Here is an 18,791-nt window from a genome sequence, read left to right on the forward strand (position 1 = left end):
TCACTGCCCAGACCAGAGCTTGGAGGTCAAAGGAACCGGTACAGAAGATCATCCGGCCAAAGCATGTTAGGTTCTGGCCTTGAGTTGACCAACCACGTCATCTATCCCCTTTAAGACCCCTACATAGCCGTTAGTCAGTCAGGCAATGGCTTCACTACTCAGCCAGTCACGGCATGGCAGCATTATTCAGCCAGTTACCGTGTGGTTGCACTACTCAGACAGCCACGGCATGGCAGCACTAACCAGTCAAGGTCTTGTGCCATTGGCGTGGCGGTGTTATTCGGGCAGCCAGCCACAGCAGCGGTCAGTCAGAGCATGGCGACATTCACTCAGTCAGGGCAGCATTATACAGTACTCATTTTAGGGAATTTTAGCTAAGTGTTAGGGGGCTCTCACATAGCTTTTTTTTTTTTTTTTTTTTTTAAATACGGCAGCCAAATTTTAGCTGGAAACCAATAGGGGAATATACAAAGCACTTTTGGTGTGATTTTTTTGACTTTTTGTTTAAATGTTTTCCCATTGGCATATCTCTAGGGTTGATAGAAACTCCAAAAAAATACTCATCAATAAAAATAAAAAAACATCCCAAAAATGCTTGTAAAAAAACAATTTTTCACAAGAAAATAAATAAATAAAAAAAAAATATATAATATATAATATATATATATATATATATATATATATATATATATATATATATTTTTTTTTTTTTTTTTTCAAAAATTATAATTTTTTTCTTTTCTTTTAGGACGTCTATAACTCTGGAGGAGAAATGCAACAATTGTCCCCCGATTCATATAAGGCCATTTAACCCTTTCTGTGAATCCACATTAATCAAACACAACAGAAAATCATCTCAGTAATTAAAAGAATTTTATTTCCCAGCATCGAAACATTTGTGGTTTTCTTCCAAAAGTAGCTTACAAATTCTGACAAATTTCCAGTATAAAGAGGCGACTGGGTGGGAGTAACGTAAAAAAAACAAAAAACGTCACTCCCCCCCTTTCTTGTCCAAAACGTTACAAAAGGAGGAAGAAAATATAAATATATCAAGAGGACAGAAACCAAACCTAATAAATAGTATAAATACATAAAACTTTACACAAAACCTTCATTTCTCTTTAAATAAGGTATTTTACACACAATATTTCTACAGCAGTAATTACATAAAGTTTGTGCCCCCCCCCCCCCCCTCCCTCCAAAGAGAAAATATAAAAAAATAAAAAGATTACCAGTAAATTAAGCCCTTTTTCCAGTCAAGTCAAGAAAAACTCTATTCGGCTGGTGCTTACTGGGCGGCGCCACGATGGCTCTGGCTGATTTCCCATAATGCTCTGTTATGCAGGACTTTCTAAGGTTATGCCCACATGGCGGATTCTTCCACGGACAAAATCCACCATGGAAACGGCTTCAGAAATCAGAGACTGATCCTTGGTTTTCTGCTGAAAATTTGCATACAGCAGCTTCCGGGGGTCTGCACACCAATTAAACCTATTTTTAAAGGGGAGCCGCACGTGGTCATCCGCATCAAAAAGGATCATGCTGCTTGTAACTTCCCACAGCGCGGCCTTCAACGCAGATTTAAAAACAACGGGAAACAGATTTTATACTCTGTCACTTTAAGCCCTTGAAGCCCCACCCCCAAGCAGGTCTAGACTGCCAATTCTGGGGCGGAGCTACATAAACCCCAAATCCTCTAGCGAACCGATTCATGGGATTTTCCCACGATAAATCGGGTCTGTTGGCAAGTATGAGATTTTAATCGGATTCCACATAAACCGAAATCAGCTGCATGCACATTCCCGGGTCTGTCTGGGAAAGCTGGGTGCCAGCTACCAATATGGCTGCCATTAACAGCTTCCTCAGGGGTCACCCAGCTTTTCAAGGATTCTAAATACCCACAATGCTATGCTGTCCCCTACATAACTCCTCATATCTACCTTCTTCAGTCACCTGGGAAATATGGGTGCCAGCTACCAATATGGCTGCCATAACAGCTTCCTCAGGGGTCACCCAGCTTTTCAAGGATTCTAAATACCCACAATGCTATGCTGTCCCCTACATAACTCCTCATATCTACCTTCTTCAGTCACCTGGGAAAGCTGGGTGCCAGCTAATATATCAGCCATTATAGCACCCACAGTGGTCACCCAAGTATCCCAACACCCATAATGCCAGATATGTGTCGGATAAGTGGCCACTGCATTACTGCACAGATCTACCTTTCAGTCCTCTGGGAAAGCTGGGTGGCAACCAGATTCCTTCGAAAGCCATGATAAAAAAAAAAGTGCCCTCGCTGAAAGGACTTTTTAATGACTTGACATATTTTATGGTGATTCTTTTTTTTTTTTTTTTTGAGGGGGGGGGTGCTCTTTAGTGTACCTCATGGCCACATATTCTGGAGGCAGCCATTTTGTGACGGAGACCCACCCGTCCACTGAGATTCTCAAGATGGAGCGAAGTAGAGCAATGGGAAAGTGCAAAGTCCTCAACTTGAGATTTCCAGTGAGTGGACAAGATGGATTCTCACGTCCATTGTACAAAATGGCCACTGTGGCGTTGCGCAGGAAACGGGTGCATTTATAATACTGCGAAGGTTAAATATAGGAAGGAGCAGCCAAGCAGCTGGGCGCCATGCCCTCAGCAAGGTCTTTCTCAGCTTATGCCAGCGGTGTGTTAGGGTAGGTTAACGTTAGGTGCTCGTTAGGAGAAGACACATTCTCAGAGGCGGCCGATCCGTCGGTAAGAGTCTGCATGCAGCGCTCGTGGTTCCGGAAGCAAGGCCTATGGGAGAAAGGGCATTGGAACTTTTCACCCCAAACAGGCAAAAAAAACTAAAACACACAGTCCGGCTACTTTCACACCGGCGGCACGGAGACCCAGAGGAATCGTCCGGACACAAATCCCAGCATGCAGCGGTTTGGGTCCAGCCGATTCTCCAGATCTCTATCGGACCCCATTATACTTAATGGGGCCGGCGGGCATTCCGGTTGCATCCGGTAGTGCCGGAGACAGAAAATTTGCGCCGCAGGTGTGAAAGTAGCCTTCAGTCAGCGGGGACCTCCACAATGGTGAAGAGACCGCCGCTGACAACAGAGCATGCAAAGCAAGGTAACACTACTACAGATGTCATCTTCCAAAGGGTTAAAAGAGGCCTACACGCAGGGCCGGCTCCACACGTCAGGACACAGGGGCATCATCAAAAACTGACAGCAACCAATCAGAGCGCAGCTTTAATTTTTCCAGAGCAGGTTAAGAAATGAAAGCTGAGCTCTGATTGGTCACTATGGGCGGGGATAAATGAGGCCCCGTTGCCATGGGCCCCGGCTTTCTCCCCACCTACACGTACAGATAAAGTGAAGACGCTCCTCGGATAGGAAGAGCTGAGGCACAAAGTGTAAAACACCTCAGAGGAAGCCATGCAGTCTTAAAGGGGTTGTGCACAGCGGTGGCGCTGTTTTTTCAAACCCCTTTAAGAGGACAGCCTAGTTATCAGTTGTCCGTTTTCTGCTCTGCCCCATTAGGACACAGCTATGATCAACGAAGGCCGCTTAGAGTCAGTGTCTATTGAACTCTAGGGTCATCCTGACTCGGACTTAGGTTGAGGCTCTCCCCTATCCTTTGCACTGCAGCTCTGATTTCCTAGATTGGCTGCAGTGTAAAAGCAGAAGTGCAGTATGGAGCCAGTACATGAAGAGACAAATATCTTAGTTGCCCTGAATTTTCAGAGAGGAGCTCGGCAAATGAGCTTTGTAGCGGCCTGAAAATGGGCATGGCTTATGTAACCACCCCCCAAAAGGGGGCATCCCAGGGGTGGGGCTTAAAGGCCCCAACTTTACCAGCACGAATGTTGGCAAGTATGAAATATTCAACTGCATTTAGTAGCAGGAGTGAGATAACCAAAGGATTGGAAAAATATGGCGGCTCCCTACAAAAAAAATAAAAAATCCCCCTCAAAAAATAAATAAAATAAAGCGCCCCTTCCCTCCATGGCAAACTTACCAACATTGCAGTTGGTAAATTAGGGACAAATCGATCCTATCCCACTGGGAACGTTATGGGACTGCCCATTTATGGATGGGGCTTACATAAGTGCCGCCCATTTTTGGTCTGGGATAGCCCGAATCTGCAGGGAAAATGAGGGACAGTCCCTCCAAATTCAGCACTCTGCCATGGCCGCCTTTTGTATTGCAGCTCAGCTTCACAGGCTGATCTGCAGTACCACACACAACCTGTAGACAGGAGAGCCGCTGTTTTTCTAACCCTTGGACAATCCCTTTAAGCCCCGTTAGGAAACCTTTGGAAGATGCCAACATCAGTAAAAATATACGTACAACTGTTAATAGAGCAAAGGGTTAAACAAAGAAGCTACACGACAACTACACAAAAGAGCAACTACTACTGAGGCAGCACAACATGAACGCATTGACTGCAGCGAGCGGTTAAAGAGGCAGCGCAGAATTATATATCAGGGATTTCTGTAAATGTGCGGTTAGGGCACAGATAGAGCACAAGGGGGCAGAAGAGAGCATGCAGGACTCTACAATACAGCGGTCTGTGCACTGCCCCCTTGTGGCCACACACAATAGTTATAACCACAAGGGGGCAGTGACAACTTTTTTTGTGGAGGGATTGAGGAGTTAGCGGTACGTTATGATACAGTAGCCGCCCATGTGCTACCAGTACAGAGAGGAGCTGTCACTATGTACAGTGCGGAAATATTACAGAACTGCAGGTAAAGGTACATCTGAGAGGAGACAATATAGAGTATACAGGCTCCTATACCGCCGGTGTGCATGCAACACAAAACGACGACACCTAACAGCTACTGTAAAACCATCTACACAATATAACTGGATGAGCACAAGCGATTTGCCAAATCTTGGTGGGATATTTCCATAACAAGTTGCCTATTTTTTTTCTTTGCACCTGCAGTACCTTTTTTTCACCACTAAACTGTTTTCATAGATGACAATGCAACAGCGCCACCAGTCATGTAAGCCAATTCAGACCAAACAATCCCCTTTAAAGAGGAATTGCACTGGAATAAATCATTCTGTAGAAATGGCAGGTGGCTTGTTTCAAACAGCAGGAAAGCCGCTACAATGAACTTCGTCTTGGTGAACATGCACTACTACTCCTTTAAGCTTCATGGGGTGATGGGCACCAGTGACTTGTGAGATGCATTTTGCAGATGGAGATGGATCAGATGCACCAATGTAGCTGTACTGACCTGACGGCATGCTATGATGGGATGAGGTGTATAGGAGCTGGCATAACCAGAGAAAGGGTGCCCTGCACATATACAACAGGTGATACCAAGGGGAGGCATGGCACTGACCTGTGGAGAGCTGTTGCCGGAGCCGAGGTTATCTGCGGTTGCCTGATGCTGTTGGTTTCGTCTGTCCACCTGGAGCTGCAGGTACTGTTCCCGGGGTAAGGTGGCACAAGCTTGCTGCTGGAGCGGAGAGCGGCTATGGGTCACACCGGAGGAAGGGTGCCGCATCTGTAAAATGAACACCCTACCGGTCAGTGAGGCTATTCTTCTGGCTCGCCAGGTTCTGCTGCAGTCCTATGCAAGGATGCCCAGGCGGAGCATGACCATGTATTATACTAACCCACAGACATGCAGCTTTGTAATGTTAACCACAGCGAACAACAAATCACACAAAAAACACTGCATTTCTCAAGTCATGCAATATACTCAATAACGACATGGCATGAAAAAAAACAAAAAAAAACAAAACGCATGATTGGCGGTGAACTGGCGAGGGCCGGGAATGACACAGGAGATGCTCGGCCAATCAATGCAGTATCACAACCTGTCAGAGTAGCAGAAAGAGATGAATGGGCCCCATTAAGTGCAAATCTGTTTACTTCATAGGGGTTGAATACTTTTGCAAAGTGCTGGGTGTTTATTTCTCCGGAGGAAATGTAGACGGACGCCCCCAATGGATCTGCTGTGTGTGGCTATGCGTTTACCGATCCTGCACTGAATTCTAGTCACATTAGGTCTTCTCCAGTTACATCCAAAGCAAGAAGGCACACGTTCTGCACGTTGCATTTTGGTAACAGACTACAGTTCATCTACCTGTAGTCATGTGACCTGAGAGTTTAACCCTTGCTGTCCTACAGCCATCTGAATTCCCAGGGTGGTTTGGACTCCTAAGCAAAACAACAGGTAGTTTTTGAAACCAGCTTTGGGTGCGACTGGAGAATAAAAATGCATGCAGAAACATTAGGTAACCTATGGCCCAAGAAAGTGAGCGATGTTCTGAATAACTTTTCAGACTGAGTAATTTGTTTGCTTGTTTGGTGCCATTACGGGCACAGAGGACGATCCCTTGACTGTTTGGCTGGCAGGTAACATAACCAGGGTAGAAGACTTGTGGTGTGAAGGGATGAAGGTCTGTACAGGATGAAGTATGGAAATACAATGGCCACACATGCAACGATGGAGTCGGCACTCGGGTAACGTTACCATAGATCTCAGATTGAGAGCCGCACCCGTCCCTGAGATTTCCTGAGGTCTAGACACGAGGCAAAGGACAGAACAGGAAAACAGGCAAAAACGTCAGAGATTTCATATTCTCCCCAATGACGGCGAGGAAGAGACAAAAACCGAAACTCCGGAGCACTGGAGGAATATACTAAACTAGAGGCGGGGGGGGGGGGGGGGGGAAGAGAAACTAGAGGCGGGGGGGGGGGGGGGGAAGAGAAACTAGAGGCGGGGGGGGGGGGGGGGGGAAGAGAAACTAGAGGCGGGGGGGGGGGGGGGGGGAGAGAAACTAGAGGCGGGGGAGAGAAACTAGAGGCGGGGGAGAGAAACTAGAGGCGGGGGAGAGAAACTAGAGGTGGGGGAGAGAAACTAGAGGCGGGGGAGAGAAACTAGAGGCGGGGGAGAGAAACTAGAGGCGGGGGAGAGAAACTAGAGGCGGGGGAGAGAAACTAGAGGCGGGGGCAGAAAAACGAGGCGGGGGCAGAAAAACTAGAGGCGGGGGCAGAAAAACTAGAGGCGGGGGCAGAAAAACTAGAGGCGGGGGCAAAAACTAGAGGCGGGGGAGAGAAACTAGAGGCAGGGGAGAGAAACTAGAGGCAGGGGAGAGAAACTAGAGGCGGGGGCAGAAACTAGAGGCGGGGGCAGAAACTAGAGGCGGGGGCAGAAACTAGAGGCGGGGGCAGAAACTAGAGGCGGGGGCAGAAACTAGAGGCGGGGGCAGAAACTAGAGGCGGGGGCAGAAACTAGAGGCGGGGGCAGAAACTAGAGGCGGGGCAGAAACTAGAGGCGGGGCAGAAACTAGAGGCGGGGCAGAAACTAGAGGCGGGGGGCAGAAACTAGAGGCGGGGGGCAGAAACTAGAGGCGGGGGCAGAAACTAGAGGCGGGGGCAGAAACTAGAGGCGGGGGCGAAACTAGAGGCGGGGGCGAAACTAGAGGTAGTTCTGCTTAGAAAAGCAATTTCAGTCACTATATTAAGGAACTTGGATTTAGTAGGGGGGGGGGGGCTCCTGTGGGGGCACTGCAGGGAAACTGAACGCCTCCTGTCAGGTCTAATCACAGATTACAGCTGATCGTTGAAGGTCCCAGAGTGTGACACACTGATCAGCTTACTGTTAAAGGAATCTTTGTCCAAAGCAGAGGACCCCTTTAAGGCTACTTTCACACTTGCGGCAGAGTGATCCGGCAAAACGTATGCCAACTGATGGCATTTGTAAGACTGATCAGGATCCTGAAAAATGCATTGAAATGCAAGTCTTCAGTTTTTTTGGCCGGAGATAAAACCGTAGCATGCTGCGGTATTATCTCCGTCCTGATCAGTCAAAAAGACTGAACTGAAGACGTCCTGAAGCTTCCTGAGCGGATTACTCTCCATTCAGAATGCATGGGGATATGCCTGATCAGTTCTTTTCCGGTATTGAGCCCCTAGGACGGAACTCTATGCCGGAAAAGAAAAAACACTAGTGTGAAAGTAGCCTAACCAAAATGATAAGGCAGCAGCCATCTGTACAGAAAATCTTCAAAATGACACAAGTTCCTCGAGTGTCTCGCCCCTTCCACACTTACTTCCATGAACGGATCGTCAAACTTTCCCTGCTTTGCTCGTAAGACTTCATTCTCGGCCTTGATGGTTTCCAGCTCCCGTTCTATTGCACTAAGCTGACTGATCTAGGAGGGAAATAAAGACATTGGTTATTCCACAGCCTCACAGAATCCACTGCCCAACGCCAACTGGACTCGATTTGGTACCAGATCTAGAAAAGGTTTCTTCCAGGAACAGCGCCACCCCCGTCCTTGGGCTGTATATAGTATTGCAGCCAAGCAGAATCGGACTGGCTGTAATACCGTGCACAACCTGTGTGGCGCTGTTCCTCATGTCCAGCAGCCATGGAAGAGGCCGACTGTAGCGATCGTCAGCAGGATGAAACCCTTAGGCCCCTTTTACACGAGAGTGACGGATTAGGTCCGGATGCGTTCAGTGAAACTCGCGCCATTTTGCAAGCAAGTTCAGTCAGTTTTGTCTGCAATTGCGTTAAGTGGTTCCGTTTTTTTCCGCGCAGGTGCGATGCGCATTGATGCGTTTTTCACGTGCATGATAAAAAAAACGGAATGTGTACAAACACCTCTTCGCAACCATCAGTGAAAAACGCATTGCATCCGCACTCGCTTCCGAAAGAGATGCGTTTTTTACTGAAGCCCCATTCACTTCTTTGGGGCCGGGGCTGCGTGAAAAACGCAGAATATAGAACATGCAGCGATTTTCACGCAACGCAGAACTGATGAAATGAATGGGTCAGGATCCAGTGCGGGTGCTATGTGTTCGCATCACGCATTGCACCCAGGCGGAAAACTTGCTTGTGTGAAAGGGGCGCCGCCGCCCCTTCCCCCCCTATCATTTATATGCGGAGAACTTTCCGAGTAAGGCGGCTCCCTGTCAGACTGGTGAGTGAACCGACCTTCCTGTTTGCACAGAGGAGCTCTTTCTGGAGCTGGTCGCATTCCCTCTTGAGACTGGACTTCTCCTGTTCCAGGGCCTTGACCAGGCTGGACTGGCTCTGCTGCTTCTGATGCTTCAGGGATATGATGGCGGACTCCAGCTGCCGCACCTGCCGTTCATGAGCAAAAAGGAAAGAATTTGCAAGACACGTCCACTAACGTTGATGTTACAAGCTCAGATGGTCACTCCAATCATAGTCCTTGTGGTGTATCATTCATACAAAAAGAATTGCTGTCTAACAGCAGCACAGAGTATTTCAGGAGTTATGTCTGCATGTGACTGTGTGGGGGAGTAAAATGTGCCCCTTATATTGTACCTTCTCCCTGGTTTGGGCCAGATCGCCCTTGGTAAGCTGCACCTCCCTCTGAAGTCGGTCATTCTCCTGCCGTAGAAGCTGCTGCTCCTGCGCCATCAGCTGCTCCAGGTCGTCCCAGTACTGCTTCTTCTGCTGGTTCTGTAGCCCTGAGGAGTGCACAGCCATTTCCAGAACCTGCTTCTGTAAGTGGGGACAAAGAGATAGGGGGGCATGAAACAAGCTCTGGGGTCTAATACAGGATGTAACTCCGGATCAGTACAGGGTAAGTAATGTATGTACACAGTGACTGCACCAGCAGAATAGTGAGTGCAGCTCTGAAGTATAATACAGGATGTAACTCAGGATCAGTACAGGATAAGTAATATATGTACACAGTGACTCCACCAGCAGAATAGTGAGTGCAGCTCTGGAGTATAATACAGGATGTAACTCCGGATCAGTACAGGGTAAGTAATGTATGTACACAGTGACTGCACCAGCAGAATAGTGAGTGCAGCTCTGAAGTATAATACAGGATGTAACTCAGGATCAGTACAGGATAAGTAATATATGTACACAGTGACTCCACCAGCAGAATAGTGAGTGCAGCTCTGGAGTATAATACAGGATGTAACTCAGGATCAGGACAGGATAAGTAATGTATGTACACAGTGACTGCACCAGCAGAATAGTGAGTGCAGCTCTGGAGTATAATACAGGATGTAACTCAGGATCAGTACAGGATAAGTAATGTATGTACACAGTGACTGCCCCAGCAGAATAGTGAGTGCAGCTCTGGAGTATAATACAGGATGTAACTCAGGATCAGTACAGGATAAGTAATGTATGTACACAGTGACTGCACCAGCAGAATAGTGAGTGCAGCTCTGGAGTATAATACAGGATGTAACTCAGGATCAGTACAGGATAAGTAATATATGTACACAGTGACTCCACCAGCAGAATAGTGAGTGCAGCTCTGGAGTATAATACAGGATGTAACTCAGGATCAGGACAGGATAAGTAATGTATGTACACAGTAACTGCACCAGCAGAATAGTGAGTGCAGCTCTGGAGTATAATACAGGATGTAACTCAGGATCAGTACAGGATAAGTAATATATGTACACAGTGACTCCACCAGCAGAATAGTGAGTGCAGCTCTGGAGTATAATACAGGATGTAACTCAGGATCAGTACAGGATAAGTAATGTATGTACACAGTGACTGCACCAGCAGAATAGTGAGTGCAGCTCTGGAGTATAATACAGGATGTAACTCAGGATCAGTACAGGATAAGTAATGTATGTACACAGTGACTGCACCAGCAGAATAGTGAGTGCAGCTCTGGAGTATAATACAGGATGTAACTCAGGATCAGTACAGGATAAGTAATGTATGTACACAGTGACTGCACCAGCAGAATAGTGAGTGCAGCTCTGGAGTATAATACAGGATGTAACTCAGGATCAGTACGGGATAAGTAATGTATGTAGACAGTGATTAGATATATATGGAGTTCTGACGTTGCCCCCGCACACACACTCACTATAGCAGTAAATTAATATTCTCACCTTGGCATTAGCGTTTTGCAGCTGTTTGTGTAAGGACATCACTTCTTGCTTTAATGACTCCTTCTCTTGCTGTGCGACTCGGAGATCTGACTTGAGACGAGCCATCTGGAGGTTGACACTCTGCAAGTTCTCCTCCAAGCTCTGAATCTAGAGGACCAGAAATATGTGACCATTAAACAGTTCATGGAAACAGGGCCGGCGCTTCCATAGAGGCAAGGGGGGCAATTGCCCCTGGGCCCCCGAGTCCTTAGGGGCCCCCTCGCGCCGGCCCGCAACTAACTTTAGACAGGCAGGACAGTCAGTAGGAGATGAGCGCTTCCATTGTGAAAGCGCTCATCTCCAGTCATCTGTATCGCAGTCCTCAGGACAGCGATACAGATGGCTGTGCGGCAGGGGAGGGAGAGGTGTGTCCCTTTCCCTTCCTCTGATAGGCTGCCGGTCTAGTGCCTGCAGCCTATCAGAGGCCGGCGCAGGTGGTGCGATGACGTCATCGCGCCGCCTGACCCCTGAGCCGTACACAGCGCGGGACACAGGCCGGAAGAGGCCTGCATCGCATCGCTGCCAAGGAGGTAAGTATAAGTGTTTTTTTTCTTTCTGTACAATACTGGGGGGGCGGCTGGCTATGGCTATGGCTAGTGGCACATGATGGGGGGCCGCCTATGACTACTGGCAAATGATAGGGAGGGGCCCTACGGCTACAGGCAAATGATAGGGGGGGCCCTATGGCTACTGGCACATGATAGGGGGGGCCGCCTATGGCTAGTGGCACATGATAGGGGGGGCCGCCTATGACTACTGGCAAATGATAGGGGGGGGGGCTATGGCTAGTGGCACATGATAGGGGGGGGCCCTATGGCTAGTGGCACATGATAGGGGGGGGCCCTATGGCTACTGGCACATGATAGGGGGGGCCCTATGGCTACTGGCACATGATAGGGGGGGGCCGCCTATGGCTACTGGCACATGTTGATGGGGGGCTCAGGCTACTGGCACATGATAGGGGGGCCCTATGGCTACTGGCACATGATAGGGGGGGGGCCTATGGCTACCGGCACATGTTGATGGGGGCTCAGGCTACTGGCACATGATTGGGGGACATCTATGGGGGCACTTCTTACTGGCACATTATTGGTGACACTATAGGGGCATCTACTGAGGCCACAAAGAACGGTTATTTTATATGGGGGTTCTGTATAGGGGCATTTTATACTGGGACACATTGTGGTGGGTACTATAGGGAAGGGGGGAGAGGACTACTATGGGGTCATCTACGGGGGCACTGAGAAGGGGTATTTTATGCTTACAAATTATGAGGGACACTGAGGGCATCTACTGGTGCACTATATATCGGGCATTTTATACTCGTACATTATGGGGGGCACTAGGGGAGAGAAGGAGCACTATGGGGGCATTTACTGGGGTCACTATATAGGGGTATTTTACATTGGCACATTATGGGAGCACTTTGGGGACATTAGCTCAACTAGGGGCATTACAAGGGGGTATTTTTTGCACATTATAAGGAGAGATATTTCTACTGGGGGGGTATTATGATGGGCTTTATTACTCCCCCATGGTATGACCCCCTAGTAGCAGCTCCATCCTCTCCCTGCTCTGCTATCCCTTTGCCCCTTCTCCAAATCCTTATTATGAAATCTTTCTCATTAGGATAAAGCACAACATCAGCTCCGCCGAGCCCCCGGCCAAAGTGTGGAAGTGGCGTCCGAAATCCCCAAGGGTCAGGTAACTGTAAGTGTTCATGTGAAATATGTTTATGTTATACACATATAGCCTACACTGTGCCCCAAAATATACAGTTTCTTCTGTAAAAGTCATCAAGTGTCATGGGGGGGGGGGGCCCTTATTGTTTTTCGCCCCAGGGCCCCATTTCACCTAGAACCGGCCCTGCATGGAAACAACGCCACCCTGTCCACGCGCTGTGTCCAGTATTGCAAGAGAATTCGGATGACCTGCAGTACCGGGCACGACAAATGTGAAACAGGGGTGCTGTTCCTCTAAATATTTAATGTCCAGAGCAAAACCTTCCTGTACCTACCTGCTCCTGAGAGGCGGCGACCTGAGATTTTAGAGACAGTGACTGCTGCTCCCACGTCTTCTGCTCCTGCTTTAGACTTGCTATTTTATTCTCCAGGACGCCAACTTTAGCAGACTGAGGAAACGCGGAGAACAAAGAGCTTGTAGACCGGAGAAGATTACACATCGCAATGTATTTGCCGAGATGTAGCAAAACTGTGAAAAATGTAACCAGATTCCACCAAAAGCAGCAACCTGATTGGTTGCCATGGGCAACTGCTCCACTTTTTCATTACAACAGTTTTTACACATGTCCCCATCTTACATACACAGCTAAATTATTTTAATCATCAAGTATTCCGCCTTGTTAGCGGCAAAATCACAGTTTCCCTATGGGCGGACTTTCTTTTGGTGTTTGCGATATCAATAGGAGAGTCTGGTTTGGGGACTAATATAGGGGGGCTGAACATACACAGTCAAGTCCCTTTATTCTGACCACTTCCTACTTTCTAAGTTGTCAGCGTGTAGCTCATGAAGGAAGTCCGGTGTGCTGAGCTGCCTCGGGGGGTATATAAGGTGTGCGATAGGCTGTCTGCACACATATCCCTCGGTGGGTATATAAGGGGTGTGATAGGCTCTCTGCACACATATCCCTCGGTGGGTATATAAGGGGTGTGATGGGCTGTCTGCACACATATCCCTCGGTGGGTATATAAGGGGTGCGATAGGCTGTCTGCACACATATCCCTCGGTGGGTATATAAGGGGTGTGATAGGCTGTCTGCACACATATCCCTCGGGGGGTATATAAGGGGTGTGATGGGCTGTCTCCACACATATCCCTCGGTGGGTATATCAGGTGTGCGATAGGCTGTCTGCACACATATCCCTCGGTGGGTATATAAGGGGTGTGATAGGCTGTCTGCACACATATCCCTCGGTGGGTATATCAGGGGTGCGATAGGCTGTCTGCACACATATCCCTCAGTGGGTATATAAGGGGTGCGATAGGCTGTCTGCACACATATCCCTCGGGGGGTATATAAGGGGTGTGATGGGCTGTCTCCACACATATCCCTCGGTGGGTATATAAGGGGTGTGATAGGCTGTCTGCACACATATCCCTCGGTGGGTATATCAGGTGTGCGATAGGCTGTCTGCACACATATCCCTCGGTGGGTATATAAGGGGTGTGATAGGCTGTCTGCACACATATCCCTCGGTGGGTATATCAGGGGTGCGATAGGCTGTCTGCACACATATCCCTCGGTGGGTATATAAGATGTGTGACGGTCAGTCTGCTGCATGAACCTGCAGAGATGCACCACGTGTGGGCCTCTTAAAGAGGTTCTCCGGGCTTTTAATATGGATGACCTATCCTCAGGATAGGTCATCAATATCAGATTGGCAGGAGTCTGACTCGCGCCCCCCCTACGATCATCTATAAGGGGAGATGGCGCAAGCAGGGTGCACGTGCCGCCTCGCTTCCTGTTGGCACGTGCGCACCGTCCCCTCATACAGCTGATCAGCGGGGGTTCCCAGGTGTCAGACCCCCCCCCCCCCCCCCCCGATCTGATAATGATGACCTATCCTGAGGATAGGTCATCAATATTAAAAGCCTGGAGAACCCCTTTAATTGTGGAGCATCTGAGGCCAGCGGGGCAGACAGTAAAAGCTCCAGTCAGAATAAATCTTGCACCATGTACATTTGAGGTCATGGCGGGTGCTTTCCCGCCCTGCAGTACCTTGGCCACACATCTGTTCAGTTCCTCTCCCAGAGCTTCCTTTTCTTTCATCAGTTTTTCGTTCTTCCTGGTTATGAGTGAAATCTCGTTTCTCAGCTCCGTCACCTCTGAGCTTTTTGAGAGCTGTAGGGGCAAGAACAACAGGTCACACTGCACATATATACACACAGCTTTAGGACATCACATTGACACCAGTCTTCATCACCAGGGCGAATCCTCAGCAAGGCTTACTGTGGATCAATCATCAACAAATCAATAACACGTTAGGGCTTGACAACCCTGATTCCACACTGCCGGTCTAGGGAGTAGTCAGCAAAATAAGAATCAAGGAGCCAGAGCTGTGATTACTTTTTATTTTACTTAATATTTTTTTTTTTACTACTGTAACTTTTGCCTGTCCATGTCACATTCAAGGGAATGGTGCTGCAATACAAGATGCAGCCTGTGGGCAAAAGAGGCGCTATTTATGGGGAGGGGGGGGGGCAGACCTCATTATCCAATCCTCGTTAAAGAGTATCTGCCAGTTCTTTGGACATACATTGTGCCATTAGTCTATTACGTCTCCTGGAAATACACCAATACATTGACAACTGGTCATTTTGAATTCACTTTGTCCGTACAAGTTTGCTTCATCCTACAACATCGACTAGACAATACAATGTCAGAGTATGTAGTCACACCCCCTACTATCATGGAAAATGGTGGTGCCCAGATGCCAATTCATTCGTATATTTCCAAGAAGAATAACTGAGGAACACCACAATGCTGAATTCTAGAAAAAGTATTGTCAGTACGTGGGGAATGCAAGTAGTTACTGCTACAGACATGTCAGGAGAGGTGACAGCTCCTCCATAATGGAACCTAATGGGATCAGAAGTCCTTTATTCATTCCTTAAAGGGGAATTCCAACAATACCTTCTACAGAATCGATTGAAATATTATACATTAGGATTTGTGTATATTGCATCCAGTCAACAGCAATATAAAACACATCTCTAAGCTAGTAAAGGGACACTTCAAAGAACTGGCAGAGAAATGTATAAGTTATGTGCCTTTAAATATCTACAATTCTCACCTTTTTGGTCTCGACGTCCTGTTTTAGAAGAGTGTTGTCCTCCTCCAGATGCCGATTGTGAGCTTTGACCTTGGATAACTCTCTTTCAGCATCCGCTACCTGAAAAATTAAGATGTGTTTGGATACAGGGAGTCATAAGAGAAAATGGGACAACCCCGACTCTAAACTCAACTCTACTAGAATATGAACTAAGATTGACCTGAATGGTCAAGCCCTTAAAGTTAACCAGAGTATCCTTCATAGAAGATGGGACCAAGAAGAGTCTTGTAAAAATTAGCACCAGGCAAACCTGAGCAGATGCCACAGACCGGAAGTGTAGCTTGCAGGGGGACCATCTTTCCGGGCCTTGTGACGGGGGAGTCCTCCAAGCACACAGAGGTATCCACTTGTCACGGGGCCCTTCAGGGCTGGTGAGAGAGCCAGAGGTGGACTAATCAGGGTGCCAGGGTGGCCTATGCCCCACGTACCGGTCCCAAGAAGATAGTGCATCCTATCAAATGACACGCTGTGCGAAAAGTGCAGCGCTCGTCGTGTTCTCATAAGCAGCAGCACAGTGGAGAAAGAGGGAGACCTTCCTCCTTCCTCACTAACGCGACCGGACACTGCCACCAATGAATACACTTGGCCCGATGGGGAAGTGTCAGGGAGGGAAGGAGAGGGAAACTCACAACATCCTCGCACTGCTGAATGCTCATGAGGTAAAGGACCTCTGATAATGCCATCTCCATGTGACCAATAACATCCACTTGTTACTGGTCACATGGCAATGGCATCACAGGTCCTTTGTCCTAGAGGGGACAAAGCTGCCACATCTGGGAGGAACTTTTTTCTGCAGAATTTTCCTACTTAGGTTTTTTGTTTTCTTGGAAGAATAGTTGCGCCTGTTCTATTTACAGGACTTTCTCCCCATTTATGATCCACACCTGGTTTTGGGATAAAAAAAAAAAAAAAAAAAAAGATAAAGATGTTTGAAGTTGAAAACACGCTTTGGGGGTCCACTGGGGACCAACTCAGATGTGTTTCGCACCCCTCCCCCATGCTGTACTCCTAGCTACGCCTCTACCACAGACCATAGGTCTTGGGGGACGTATTGAGATCTGATCTATGCTTGTCTAGCTGAGGATAGGTTAGACAGAGGGCCCACTGTTTCTCTGTTGCTGATGGACCCACTTACACATGCAGTTAACACTGACCAGTAGCAAGTTTTCCCTCCATTTTTACCTTGGTCTTGTAGCCTTCAATCTCTTCCTTCCACTTTTGAGGGTCTTTACCAGAGTCCTTCCGGTCTTTCTGTTTGAGGAGCAGAATCATCCTGAGGTTTAGATCCTGAAGGTCCTCTTGGTTCTTTGAGTTTTTGGAAAATAACTCTTCATTTGCCAATGCCAGCTGCTCATTTCTGCTCTTGAGATCAGTTACCTAAAGAAATGAAATATGTAAAATATTAGAGTTTGTAAGGTTGGTGATCCAGATTTGTTGCAGAAGCCCCATACGTGCACCTATTCATGAACCCACTTCATTGATTATACCACTGACCTCACTTGTTAAGTCATCAACCTTCTTTTCCATAGCAAGTCTTTCCTTCCGCGTGGTTTCAAGGTTCACCCTACAGAAATGGGAGAAAACAAAGGAATGGTTAGAAGGCCCCTCAACTTTAACAATGTCAAGTTGCCACAGCTTTGTCCAAATAGTCGCCAGATATATAGAAATATATCATGTTTTTCCATGCTCTCATGGGCAATGGGAACCAACATATAGGAGTGTACCCCATATACACAGGACTTAAGGAATATAAACTGTCCATAGTCTTATGTCATAGTCCTAGAGCCAGTTGATTTCAGAGCCACTATCAATCCAGGTCTAATAGGCCTGTAAAATGCAAGTTAAAGACACACTTGGTAAATAGCATCACGAAAAGGTGTCTGAGAGGCCATGCAGACAAAGCAAACATCTGTGTTCAGGAGGGAAGTTGGAGGTGGCCGTTATTAGCCAAGTTCTTAGCCAATGTTTTTGGTCATAGTGAAGATGTCGCCCCCCCATCTCCAAGTGTACACCAGATCTAGGGATCCAACAGATCACAGAACATAGAACAACAGGCATATACCTTAGAAAATATACTTACCACATATCTTCACAAGTGTCAATAAGCTCAGCATGTTTTTGGTCATTGGCTTCAACGTCTTCTTTCAAAGAGTTTATCTGGCTTACCAATAAAGCATTCCCCTCCTTTAGGTTCTTATTCTCACATCTACAAGGTAGAAGCCATCATTGTATTACATGATATAAACAATTACACAATTACAGAGAGGTGTCCTTCTCATTGGACTAGGTTGAAATTCTGGCTATAGGTCCTTTTGAAAAGGTGTCAAAGTTGCCCTAAACTAGAGTTTAGGAGGACACCAGAGCCCATTTTTTACCCATTACATTTTAAAGATTTGATGAAGTTGATTACCTATAGTCTGCCCCAAATCTGTGTAAAAAAATCACTGGATTAGCACAGGAAAAATAACTTTGCCCTACAGCATTGTAATTCTCTAGACTAGCACTCATATCTCCATTACCATTATGGATGTCTAGATCCATCAAGATCCTTTTTCACAGAACTGGTGTTAAAGACAATATAGCAGTACAATACATGAAACCAGAAAGATAAAGCTTAGCATCAGCAGAAGACATCAAAATTAAACAGGAAAAAAAACTAGAGCACAGAAGTTTCTACAGTAGTGGTGGGCAATTGGCTTTTCCTTATTAGAAGTCTTTTCATAAGATCAATTTATTTTTTTTACCAACCTTTTCTTAAAGTGTCAACCAGTGAGATCAACAGCTACTTTAAAAAGGGCCTACTGGTTTTGGAGGGCCCAAGGTGGCCTGGATAAAGAAAGGTTGGAGAAAACAAAACATCTGGAAACACACGGTCCCCAAAATTACCTGACCAGCTGTCCACCACTTCTGTACAGTTTAGAAAGAACAAAAGGTTAATTTTTATGATTTTTTTTTTATTATTAGCAGAAGCAAAATCATTGGAAGCAAGAAGATTATGAAGCAAGGTAAGCATATAATTACAGCTATGAAAGTTCT

At 47.1% G+C, this 18,791-nt stretch overlaps 1 protein-coding gene across 4 annotated transcripts in view; it reads right to left on the reverse strand.

Moving 5' to 3' along the window:
• The window catches only part of NIN (ninein), an 87,783-nt gene that overhangs the window by 2,240 nt on the left and 66,752 nt on the right, over positions 1 to 18,791 (reverse strand). For 2 of the 4 annotated variants that reach the window (XM_040412205.1, XM_040412207.1), the window contains 11 exons: positions 17,836 to 17,961; positions 17,250 to 17,319; positions 16,938 to 17,132; positions 15,717 to 15,815; positions 14,642 to 14,764; positions 12,920 to 13,033; positions 10,864 to 11,010; positions 9,311 to 9,490; positions 8,954 to 9,103; positions 8,064 to 8,165; positions 5,342 to 5,506 (listed from right to left, as the gene is read on the reverse strand). In XM_040412205.1, the coding sequence (XP_040268139.1) occupies positions 5,342 to 5,506; positions 8,064 to 8,165; positions 8,954 to 9,103; positions 9,311 to 9,490; positions 10,864 to 11,010; positions 12,920 to 13,033; positions 14,642 to 14,764; positions 15,717 to 15,815; positions 16,938 to 17,132; positions 17,250 to 17,319; positions 17,836 to 17,961 (1,471 nt within the window). Of the gene's footprint in view, positions 1 to 827; positions 2,785 to 5,341; positions 5,507 to 6,481; positions 6,531 to 8,063; positions 8,166 to 8,953; positions 9,104 to 9,310; positions 9,491 to 10,863; positions 11,011 to 12,919; positions 13,034 to 14,641; positions 14,765 to 15,716; positions 15,816 to 16,937; positions 17,133 to 17,249; positions 17,320 to 17,835; positions 17,962 to 18,791 lie in introns of those variants that run through there. The other 2 variants (XR_005774859.1, XM_040412206.1) reach the window with 2 other exon arrangements.

Source organism: Bufo bufo, chromosome 11 (genome assembly GCF_905171765.1).
Source record: "Bufo bufo chromosome 11, aBufBuf1.1, whole genome shotgun sequence".
Lineage (NCBI taxonomy): Eukaryota > Metazoa > Chordata > Amphibia > Anura > Bufonidae > Bufo > Bufo bufo.